General features: G+C 39.2%; 1 protein-coding gene across 2 annotated transcripts in view; it reads left to right on the top strand.

The window, feature by feature from the left end:
- The window catches only part of RAB29 (RAB29, member RAS oncogene family), a 159,048-nt gene that overhangs the window by 138,519 nt on the left and 7,566 nt on the right, over window positions 1–12,963 (top strand). For both annotated transcript variants that reach the window (XM_069238564.1, XM_069238565.1), the window contains exon 4: window positions 9,656–9,777. In XM_069238564.1, the coding sequence (XP_069094665.1) occupies window positions 9,656–9,777 (122 nt within the window). The remainder of the gene's footprint in view (window positions 1–9,655; window positions 9,778–12,963) is intronic.

The following is a 12,963-nucleotide window of genomic DNA, read 5'->3' as shown; positions in this document are numbered from 1 at the left end:
AAAAGGGACTTTGAAAAGTCTGCATCAGCATATGCTGCCTCCCTGGCAACAGATTGCAAAGGGAGAGAGATGAGCGAAATACATGTTCCACCACTACTGGATGACTTAATTTGGAGAATGGAGAGCGAAAGCACAGAAAAATAAAGTCCTGGCACATCAAGCAGGAATTTTATGTATGTGTGGAGATATATATTTATTTACTGGGGAAAAAAAAAAAGGTTACAGGGACGTTACAGTTAGGCTCACATTTCAGACAATGAAACCATTGAAATTCACCTGTTACAGTTATCTCAAGTAACTATAACTTGTGCCCTAAGGTAACTATAACTCTCGTCTTCACCATGCACTGCTAATTACCTCACACTACAGCACTCATGACATCTTTGATAACATATATAATAATATCAATGTAATATTTGAAGTAAAGATGTTCACAAAAAACAGTGCGTGGCAGGGATGTGAGTTATTGTTACCTTAGGGCACGAGTTATAGTTACTTGAGATAACTCTAACTATAACAAGTGAATTTCAATGGTTCTGCCCATTTAAAATGTGAGCCTTACTATAATGTCCCTGTAAGTTTTGTATTTTTTTTTTTTTTTTTTTTTTTTTTAGGTAAGTCAGTCTGCGCCCGAACTGGCCCAGGGGCCGGGGATGCTCCTCCTTGTTTATCAGGTAGAGATACTTACCCAGCCTCAATATTGCTTGACTTATGTCTCACTGTAGTGGATGCTTCTAGACATTGACTCAATGTTTTGAATGGTGGGAAGGAGTGTCCCCACCTGTCCTTTTCAGCTCACTACCTCGATCTCTAACTTTGCTACTTTAACTAATTTAATAAGCTGTTTTAGAGGGATTTCTAAAAGTTTTTGTTTCCCATGACAACTGTAAGAAAGCATAGTGTGGGTATACATTATCTAAATTGTCACTCATTGGTGAAACACCCACAAGATATGTTTGACTTTTTAATTGATCAGAGCCCAGTTCCCTTGTTCCTCACGGAAACCTGGTTAAGTGAGGCCTCTGGTCCGGATTTAATAGGAGCCTTCCCTTCTGTATATTGCATTTTACACTGAGACCATCAGGAGAGGAAAGAGGGTGGTATAGCTGTCATAACTAAAGATAAGGTATGTTGCATAATAGAGAAACTTGTTATCTGGGGCTGAGAAGTATGGGTATTTCTTATGGCCCTGATAGAGACATTTATTATGTCAGGAGCATTCATTTATTACCCCCCCAGGTACGATTAGGAAGTGAAGTTCTGATTTAGTAAAGGGTTTGGCTCCAGTCCTCCTTAAATGTGCTAACTTTACCATGCTGGGTGACTTAAACTTACACTTAGAGGATAAATCAAACACACCGGCTATTTCCTTAATCAATGACTTCTTGGCTCTAAATCTGAATTTCTTAAACCATCTCCCCACCCATAAAGCAGGTCATTTATTGGATCATATTTTTACAAATCATAGTAATGCTCAATCTGATGTGCCTCTCTCTCTGATATGGTCTGACCATTTAGCAGTACCCTGCTCGCTTAGAACATTTTCAGACATACAATAGGATGAAGCAGTCCGGTTCTCTAGCAGAGGTTGGTCAAAGTTAGACATTCCTAAATGGAATGCGCTGTTGGAGCAGACCTCCCCCTGTCTTAGATAAAGTGGTGGAGCTTGATGCTCATGCATTAGACAGCTGGTTAAGCTCCTCTGTGGATGTTATGGTACCCACTATCACAGAGGCATCGTAGATTAATACCCCCCAGTGCCATAGTTTACGAAGTCTCTGTATAATAAGAAGGAAGTTTGTAAACATCTTGAGAGAGTTTGGCTCAAATCTTAATGTCAGAGAGACAAGTCAGTGTACAAGAAGCCATTAAAATCCTATCAGAAAAGTTGTTGTGAAGCAAAAAAATCACTGAAGACCAAAACTGTTTGAAGACCCTTTTTAATGATGTGGTGAGGTAGTTGGCAGACTCGTCAAAACTGTCTCCCACTATCCCACTGTCTAAAACGCCGTGTGATGAAATTGCCAACTGTTGTATTCAGAAATGTAAGTTCCATTTAAGGAACTTAGGGGTTGGAATGGAGAATGGTGATGGGAAGAGAATGTAGGGATGGGGGCATTCTGGCTGGGAGAAACTGGACGACGGACGTTTGTATGTGGATCGGAATAAACCTTTCTGGCAAATCATTTGTTTTGGACTAGAAGATCATTACAAATTTGGCGACGAGCTGCGGGAACACCACTCGTGTTCTGGAGGACATATTCTACGTGACCCCTCTGTTCCGCTACACTGCTGATGAAAATCTTTTTTTTAATTTTTTTTTATTTATTTTTTTAAGTACCTTGAACATCCTGTTGGTGGTACTGCACTATTCCATCTTCAAGGATTTTCTTGGAGCAAGTAAAAAATTTGTTTACTACTTAATGCGCTTTTCTAGGGTATTTTCGGACGTTTTGTTGTGGCGTCTGTTGCTTAGCAACAGTGACACTCAAACTGTTGTTTGTGGCCGCAAACGCTCGTTCACGCAAACGCGCATTCAAGCAAGCACGTTTCAGCACAGCACGAGCGTATTTCAATAGGCGCTCGTTCGATTTTGTGCCCCGTGTGGGCATATCTCGAATAGCGCACACGTTTCAGCACAACGCAAGCGTATTTTAAAAAGGCACATGTTCAATAGTGGCGCTTCGTACATCAAGGACATCAGCGTATTCTGAATAAACGCGCATTTACACTTTGCATTTGTCTGAAATGAAAGCGCACATTTACACGTTTGATTTTGTCTGGAATAAAAACGTTTAAAACTCTACAAAGTATATTTACAGAGTTGGCAACTCGGAGAGTACTCACCTGACTTCATCGCTCCACCTCTCGCTTCACTTTCTGGAATCCAATTCACTTCCTGTTTCCCGGGAAGGAAGAGCTCAAGGATTTTTTCAATTTTTATTGTTTTATTTTCTTTCTTTGTGTCTTATTCATTTTAGAACAGTTTACACTTGATCATAACACTACAACACTTGTGTGAAGTAAACACAGTTAATATTCAGAGTGAGTTGTGAGTTCCAAATAACAATAAAAGAAAGGAGAATATTATAATAATAATAATAATAATAATAATCCCAAGGATGCAGTTTGAACCACCAGCCAAGTTTCTGCAACTTAAAGGGGACCCGCCCATACCATGGTCGAGATGGAAGGAGGAATTTTTGACTTATTTAAAAGCTATTGATGAGGATAATATGTCACAAGAAAGAAAAAAGAATATTTTGTTACATTGTTTGGGGTCTGAGGGGCAACTCCTTTTCTGGACACTCCCGCAAGGAATTCTTCATGATGAAGAAATTGATGTGTTTCAAGATGCTCTAAACAAACTGGACAATAGGTTCAAGCCAACTACAAGTATAGCTTTGAACAGATTCAAATTCTATACTAGGAGTCAACAACAGGATGAGACATTTGATGAGTTTCTGAGAGGGTTACGAGGTCTTTCCATGCACTGGAATTTTGGACCTATCTCTGATGAGATGATTAGAGATCAAATTCTTGTTCATGTCAGAAGCAGAAGAATCTAAGAACAATTGTGGGTGATCCAAAGTTACAAGATGTAATTAATACCACTAAGGCATTGGAGCAATCAGAAAAATGGATGAAGTCGGTGCAGGAGACAGAGCAGAATAAATTATCCGACTTGGAGGTGGTGGGAGCTGTTGGTGGTAACAACGATAACACAAAAAAAAAATGACTTGGAGCAGAAAAGATGACAAAAACGCTAAAATTAATAGAATGTCATGTTATCGTTGTGGCAATCGTAATCATCTGGAAAATTTTCCACAGTGTCCTGCCATTGGGAAAGGGTGTAAAAAAATGCAGAAGAGTGGGGCATTTTGCGAGAGTTTGTAAAGAGGTTCGGAAGGCTGATAGTGACAGTAGGAGTAAAGTTGCATGCATCTATGATGACAGAGAGAGTGGATTGGTGTTATCTGTTAAGAATGATGTTAGGAACAAAGATGGGAATGTGGTAAAACAACCTAAATGTACAGTTCTTATTGAAGGTCAAGAGCTAGAGCTTATGGCAGATTCTGGATCACCTTGGACAATTATCACTTGTGATTATTTTGTTCAGAAATTTAGTGAAGTATGGAGTGTGTCCAACTTAACATGTCCTGATATTGTGGCGGAAGGTTTTGATGGGACTGCTATTGATATTATGGGGTATGTAAACACGGTGATCTGTTTTAAGGACCGCTCTACACAGGTTAAGTTATATGTAGCGGAGAGGGGAGTTAATGTGTTGGGATGGAGAAACCAGGCAGGATTGGGGATAATTTTGAATCCCAGGGCTCGTGAACCTGTAATGTTGGTTGGGGGAAGTGATAAAGCCAAGTTGATTGTCTCTATGTTTCCACATGTGTTTTCCAATACTTTGGGCAAACTGAAAGACTATAGTCACAGGATTAGACTAAAAGAGAATGCCAAACCTGTGGTGCAAAAGTTAAGGAATGTCCCTATTAGTGTGCGTGAGGAATTGAGAGATATATTGAAGAAGGGATTATTGAAGAGATTGAGTCATCTGAATGGGTTTCACCTATTGTGCTAGACAGGAAATAGGATCATTCTTTGAGATTATGTGTGGACTTGAGGGCGTTGAATGCCAATATTATAGTCAATTGTCATCCTTTACCCAATATAAATGAAGTTGTTAGTCTATTGGATGGGGCAAAGATTTTTTCTACAATAGATTTGAGGTCAGCTTACCACCAAATTGAACTTACTGAGGATTCTAGACATTTGACTGCCTTCATTATACCACAGGGGTTGTTTCAATTTAAACTAATGCCTTTTGGGTTAGCCTCAGCAGCATCAGTATTTCAGAGGGCTATGTTTAATATGTTCAAGGACATGGACAACTTTGTGAAGTGTTTCCAGGATGACGTGTTGATTTACTTCGAAGATGAACACAAAAAACATCTAGTTACGGTGTGTGAAGTGTTTAACATGAATGGATTGACTCTAAAATTTAAGAAATGTAATTTCTTTGCCAAGTCTGTTGATTATTTGGGACATACCGTCTCTGGTGAGGGTGTTGTTCCCAAACAGTCTTTGGTCAAAGCCATTATAAATGCACCTGCTCCAGATTGTCGAGAAAAGTTGTTGTCGTTTGCAGGATTATGCGAATATTACAGTAAATTTATTGTAAACTTTGCCACCAAAATTGAACCATTAAGGGAGCTTACGAGGAAAAATGTGGATTTTGTCGGAAAGGCAGGAGAGTGCTTTTCAGACCATTAAAAGGGAGATTGCTGGTGCACCTACACTTAAACCATTTAATGTCCTGGCACAGTGTGTGATAACGGTAGATGCAAGTATGTATGGTGTAGGTGGTGTGTTGTCCCAAAGGTGTGGCAAGGAGATGTGGAATGTTACATTTGCGTCAAGTACCCTGACAGATGCAGAAAGGAGGTATGCGGTGATAGAGAAGGAGTTATTAGCTTGTGTCTGGGCGATTGAGCATTTTCGGAATTACATTTGGGGTTCGCGTTTTGTCCTCCAAACTAATCACAAACCTTTTATTGGGTATTCTGTCTCCAGGAGGAGGGTGGAATGCGACAGCCCGCATTGCTAGATAAGTTTCAAGATTGCAAGAGTATTCCTTCCAGGTGGAGTATGTGCCAGGGAAGAAAAATTCTGTGGCTGTCTCTGTCGTGGCTACCTCAGAATGATTTGGATGCTCAAGATAAGGGCGGAAGTGGTGACATTGATTTTGTATCGGTAGTGTCTGAATTTATTTCAGGAGAGTTTAAAGCTATTGAAGAAAAAGATTGGTCTGATGAAGATCAAAAAGATTTAACTTTGCAAGAGGTGAGACGATACTTGAGGGTTGGTTGGCAGAGGAAAGAATGTATCCTGGAAGAAGTAATGCCTTTCTTTAAAGTAAAAAATGATTTAGAAATTGATAATGAGCTGGTATTCAAAAGGGGGGAAATGTGTTCCACCTGAAGGCATGCAAGCGATCATTTTGAAGTTGGTGCACAAAGGGAATCCTGGAATGTCGTCTATGAAAAGGTTTATTCGCACTTCTTTCTGGTTGCCGGGAATGGACAAGATGGCAGAGAGGACTGTCCGGGAGTGCGGGGTATGTGTGAGTGCTGGGAAGATGTTGAGGACAGTGCCAGCCCCCTTACGTCCTGTTCAGTGGCCTGATTCTCCATGGCAGAAATTGGGTTTTGACATTTCTGGGCCGTTTTTGTTTTTGCCTCACGAGGCTCGGTTTGCTCTGGTGTTAGTGGATTATCACTCCAAATGGCCTGAGGTGAAGATGGTACCACTAGTCAAGACGAATGTGGTGATTGAGTTTTTCAAAGAGGTGTTTGCTAAAGAAGGCTATCCTGAAACTATTGTGTCGGACAATGGTGTTCAATTGGTGTTGAAGAAGATGCAGAGGTTCCTCAAATATTGCAATATTAAGCATGCTACTACTTGGTTATATGAACCACAGGAGAATGGACAGGTTGAGAGATTTAATCGGGTCTTGAAGGAGTGTATTTGTTGGGCACGTGGTTTTGGTGGGTTGTGGGAGGAGAAAGTGAGAGAGAAATTATGGCATTATCGCATCACTCCTCATAGTACCACTGGTGTTAGCCCTTTCAGGCTGTTAAGGGGAAAGGATCCTGTATCCAAATTGTGTCCATGGTGGTTTAAGAGGAAGCACAACAAGGAGTTTGAGAGTGTTGATGTAGAAAAGATTGGAGATTATGTAAGACTGAAACAAGAGAAGAGTAAGGAGGCGTATGATAAGAAGTGGAGAGTAAAGGAACCTATGTTTGTCGTGGGAGATTGGGTCAAAGTAAGAAAACCTGGATTGGTAAGGAAGAGGATGTCCAGATTCAGTAAGGCCATGAAAGTGATTACACAAGATGGGAAAGTTTGGAATGTGAGAAGACTAGCTAAGTGTGTTCCAGGATGCGGAGAAACACAAAGGGGAAATTATGCTGTTCCTGGACCCATTGTCTACCAAGATCTGGGAGAACACGCGTCCGAGAATATAAGCCAGGAAGATGGATGCACTGGAAGAGGAGAGAGTGAGATTTCTGGTGGCATAGACTGTAGGGAGAATGACGGACAATGTAGCACTGAAAGTTTAGAGGAGGATTCCATAGCCTCAAGAGTAAAGTTAGAAAGTCGTTCCAGATCAAAGTCTTCTCGGCTTGTGGACTATGTGTGAAGAATGAAATTGATGTACAACAATTTGCTGTCATTGTATCTTACTCCTTTTTCTCTGTTTATTTTCTGTTTTAATTGTTTTCTGTTTATTATAAGGAGGGAAATGTGTTGTATTCAGAAATGTAAGTTCCCTTTAAGGAACTTAGGGGTTGGAATGGAGAATGGTGATGGGAAGAGAATGTAGGGATGGGGGCATTCTGGCTGGGAGAAACTGGACGATGGACCTTTGTATGTGGATCGGAATAAACCTTTCTGGAAAATCGTTTGTTTTGGACTTGAAGATCATTACACCAACTTTTTTTATTTAAAAAGTTGAGAATATAAAAGCAACTTTCTCCACCGCAGCTGAGGCTTATGATCCCATAAGTACCCCAAAATATAACACCTACTTTAGGGGTTTGTGAGCCATTGGATCAATCGTCTGCTAGGCAGCTGCTTTCTGCCCTGAAAACGGGCCCCCATTGGTCCCTGGTCCCCCAGTCTATTTTAGGTAGGCTGTCCAAACAAAACTTTGAGGTGATTGCTAAATTATTAAATCAGTCACTGCTAAACGAGGTAGTTCCTAATATCTGGAAAACCGCGTTAGCTACTCCTCTGATGAAAATACCTAAAGCAGACCTTTTTGTATGTTCTAATTATAGGCCAATATCTCTGTTGCCCATCTTCTCAAACCTGTTAAAAAAAAACATGTGACTCAGCAATTAACAACTTATGTTGAGCAGAACGAATTGTTGAACTTCTCCCAGTCAGCTTTTTTGTCGGTTACAGTACTGACACCGCGCTCCCGGGGGTTACTGAATTCCTAAGATATAAATTGGATGAAGGTGGAGCGGCTGCATTTCTTTTACTAGATCAGAGTGCATCATTCGATACTGTCAACCACAATATGCTCCACTGGAGGCTAGGGGAAACAGGAATTCAGGGTAAGGCATTAGCCTGGATCAGATCCTTCCTTAGCAACCACTTTTTCCAAGTATACACTAATCAGTGTAGGTCTAAGCTACACTCTTTAACATCAGGTGTACCTAGGGGATCTGTCCTGAGCCCTTTACTGTTCAATCTCTACATGAGAACCTTGGCTGACGTTGAGAGATATGGTCTTTCTCTATTTTCATACATAGATGATACACAACTCATTGTATCCTTGCCATTGCTGCACTACCGTCCTGTCTCCTACATTTGTCAAACTGGATGAGGGTTAACTCTGAAGTTAAATGGTGACAAGAGGGAGGTTCTTCTGGTGGGAAATTCCTTTTTATCCTGGGATTCGCACTTATGTCTGCGTTCCATGCGTATCCCTCCCACAACTCAGCCCCTTTTGGGAAATTTGGGAGTTTTATTAGATCAGGAGCGGACCATGGAGCACCAGATTACTGAGGTGGTGGCAGCCTTGTGCTTTGGCTTATTGAAATGGCTTAAAAAAAATCTTAATTGCATCCCGTTCGGTGTTGAGCGTACTGTGATACAAGCCTCGGTTATGTCAAGACTGGATTACGGTAATGTTTTATTCTTAGGGGTGACTAAAGGCTTGCTCAAACGCCTCCAGTTGTACAAAATGCTTCTGCATGTCGACTGCTGTGTCCCCAGAAGTTCTCCAGTACTGCCAGCTTCTTATAGACTCTTCATTGGCTGCCAATTGAAAGTAGGGTGTATTTTAAGGCTCTTTGTAACATGCACAAATGCATTTATAACTCTGCTCCTTCTTACTTGAAAGCTTTAGTTGTTAGATACTTGCAGAGGCGTTCTATTAGGTCTAGCCACCAGAACCTAGTGGTTATCCCTAGAATAAAGAAGGCTCACCAAGGGGACTGTTTTTTCAGCTTTCTGAGACCAAAACTTTGGAATGAACTTCCGAGTACCTTGAAACAATGTAATTCTTTCCCAACATTTCAGAAATTGATTAAAACCTGGCTGTTTTTTAAATGCTCGGTTTATGCATTTTTGGATCTGGCACTGTTCTGGTATATGGATATCTGTATTCTGGCAACTGCTGGGAAACCTTGCTGGTAGCTATGCACTTTATAAATTATGTAATCAAACAATTAATCTAATGGATTTTGAAGTGCTGGCATTCTTTCTTGGATGAAAGCAGTTTGGTGTATAAACAGGACCTGAACCCATAGCATGTGCACCCGTGCGGTTGGTGGAAGAGGCCGATTGTATTGGACCTGGAGAGAGACAGTCTTTCTCTCTCTTTCTCTCTCCCAAAAACAGATCACATTTTGGCCAGAAATTTTTTTTTCTTCATTTGCCTAGAAAGTAATGGTCATAAGTCAGATTCAATAAAGGGAGTTAATGATAGTAAGAAAAATATATATTTTCCAGTGTGAAAGATTTGTGCTCTGTTGGTAATGTGAGGAACTGAAGAGTTGTAAAGTACATGCGTATTTATTATAAACCAGATTACTTCTGTCACTGTGATTTGTTCCTTTTATAGTGTGACCTGTCCCCTTGGGCTATGACAAAAGATGAGGTGGACCTTTTCAGCAGAGAAAACTCATTCATTGGCTGGACAGAAACTTCAGTAAAAGAGAACAAGAATATCAATGAATCAATGCGGTGAGTTTGGGGTAAGGGTTCAGGTTTTATGAAAGCTGAATTGCATTACAAAGATTAATTTAAAAAACACATTTTGTACGGCTCTACAAAGACCTAGGCAGTCTAACACAATGCTTGTTCAATATAGATTGTTGTTATTGCCACATCTTTTTATGGAGTGCTCAATACTGTTGTTCACCCTGTCCAATGACATTAACAGGTTACAGGATTACACTGCCCAATGCTATATTCGGATATTCAGTTTTCCCAACTGGCTGGCAGTCCACATGGATAATGTGTCAATGATCTGAAGAAAGTTTGAAAAATGATTCACAATATATGTTCACTTGTATCAGACACAATTTTAAAAATGTTACTGTATGAATATCGCAACCACAGCCGAATATCACAACCACAGCCAAGACGTGCTTTGCGAAACTCACTTCTTCAGGTCTGTTGATTTAAAAAAAGAAACGAAAAAAAAATTGAAAAGAGAATACATTCCAATAAACATGAAACATAAAACAGAACATACAAAAACAAGACATATCCTTTTACATGCAAAAATAAAACATCCCCCCCTAACTTTTGTGTGGTAATTTCACAGTTATAGCATACGTTATATCCCTTAGATACATACAGTATATTACCACCAATTAATCAAATTAGATACTTAAATACAAAATTAGATGGAATGTTTTTTTTTTTTAGGTTGATCCTTCATCATTTGAACGTGCTTTAATGATGGTGGCAAGCCACTAATATAATTTTCAAAATTATGAAACTAAATGGAATATCCGTTATCCAATTTAAATCCAATTATTTACCTCCTGTCTTGAAAGTTGTATATCTAATATCTGTAAACACTGCTATACTGTGCCAGGAGCACATTAGAAAAGAGATCTTGCATATTATTGGGCGTCTTTAGAAGTTTACTCAGTTGTATTAAACAACCATGTCAAATATTATGGACTTGTAACTCAATGTCAACAAAAATAAAAATAAGCTATTAACCTACATTAAAATCTCCAAACACGGGTGTTCCTTGATATATCTCAAATTTCTGAAGCAACCCAATCTAAATGGACAATAAAACAACAAATTAAAATGAACACTACCCTCAAATTGTAATATTGAATCCATAAAGGAAACCAAAGTCACCCTTGCCTTTACAAAATGAGCAATATCAACACTGTCCCTTCTTAAGAGAACCCATCAATTTTCTCCATGTCAAAGGAAGCTACAGGGCACACATTTAAAAAAAAAAAACTTTGAAAACTACTGTTACAACTGCAACTCTTTCACAACCATTAGTAACTACTAAACAATTTTAAAACTACATAAAGCAAATAAGTCATGAACACGAACAAACCTCCCCCACACCATGCCAGTTTCACTTGGTAACATCATTATCTTAATTTCGCTTTATCTACTCGTGTGAGGCTTATTAGAAAGGCACTCCTGTGTTAAGGGAAGCTATCAAACACAAAATGAGAAAACTGAATCCCATCAGAACCATTGACTCACTGTCTCACTTACTCCAAGTGCGACGGCAGGTCTCCATTCACCCAAGCATTGTAAAAGCAGAGGCCATTTCCTAACTATCCTTTATATAGTAAATTTAAACGTCCTGTTGATTAGACCCAGGGTCAGAACAACAACAGAAGTGGAATGTAATTCTTCTGATCGCCACTCAATTATCTCCAAATAATTACATACCATCATTACTTGTAATCTATTGTATTCTTATCAAGAAAAACTGTTTTTTGACATCATATATAAAAAATAAAATTGTTGAAAAATATTTTTAAAGTAGCCAACACCATTGTAACACTCCTGCCCAAGAACTTGAATGAAAATGAAAAAAACTATCTTTCTATGTTATGACCGAAATAACGGAAATGCTCCACTGGATCCTTGAACCCTATCATAACCTAACATTGTATACACTGAAACCTAACCCTTCAAGCTACCTCCTACCAACGACAAAATCAGTTTCAACTAACTTAGATATATTTTTCTCAAACAGTTTAGATCCCTTGTTATTAGTAAGACTTACTGTGTCTTCTCTTACGGTTCTAGAAAATACCCATTTAGTCAGCTACTTAAATCACAGTAAAATATGATCTGAGTCAATTCCAAAACAACATATAGTTCAAAACAGTGTATGCATGTTGCATACTTAGGCATACTAAAACATCAAAATCAAATATGTTCCTTTATCAAACCACAGATACTGTAATCCCCTTATGACTACATCATAACATTGAATACAATTAGTTAGAATTGTCTTGCAAACTATGAATTTATCTATTCCGAGCTATCAAATATCTAATGCATTCCCTTTCACCACTCTTGAGTCTGAAACCCCATAGAGTCATATGAGCACCTAATTCCAGACAGGATGTGTGCATGCTGCATACTTTCAACATATTCAGATCTGCAATCAAATATGTTCCATTCACATTCCTGTGTGTGCAGTTTGATAATACCAATTTCAAAGCTACATAATCATATCACACAATATTCATGAAGCTATGCCAACAAACTTGCAGCAACAACTACCCAATCAATTCCAAACTGAAGTTTCTTAAAAATGATAACCAAACTAACAATTACATTCTCCCAACACCCCTCTGAAGGAAGGCCCCGGTACTTCAGATCATAGTGTACAGTTTTCAATCTAAATTAAAAACCAAATTACACTGTCCTTAATCTGTTTATCCCACAGGTTTCTTTGACTCTCTTGTTTTTCCAAATCTCCACTCCCTCTATCCCCTATCACATGTTCAATGCCACAAAATCAAATCTGCTCTAAATCTGACATTGAGTGTTTGTTTTTAATATGATTGGCCATGGGGTATTTAAAATCTCCATTTCTAATTGCACTAATGTGCTCCTTCCATATCTCTCTTAATTTTCTTGTTGTCGAACCAATATGCCATCTGTTACAAATGCAGATGATTAAATGGATTCAATTAGCTGTGTTGCAATTAATGAAAAACTCTCAGGGGTGTGGAATTCCTATAGCCTGATGCCCAGGACATATTGTTCAGGGTTAAGGACAACACGTTTTCATGTTTATTTTGTCCTTGGCACAAGTAAGCCCTATCCTATGCAGCACAACCCCTTTGGCTGCCAGTTTCCAGTACCACATTACGGATCAGGGAAGGACCTTGTCTGCAGTTAAGATAGTATGTGTCCATA

This window comes from Pleurodeles waltl, chromosome 6 (genome assembly GCF_031143425.1).
Source record: "Pleurodeles waltl isolate 20211129_DDA chromosome 6, aPleWal1.hap1.20221129, whole genome shotgun sequence".
Classification (NCBI taxonomy): Eukaryota; Metazoa; Chordata; class Amphibia; order Caudata; family Salamandridae; genus Pleurodeles; species Pleurodeles waltl.
Note: the sequence above shows the minus strand (reverse complement) of the source record. Positions and strands in the feature narration are given on the sequence as shown.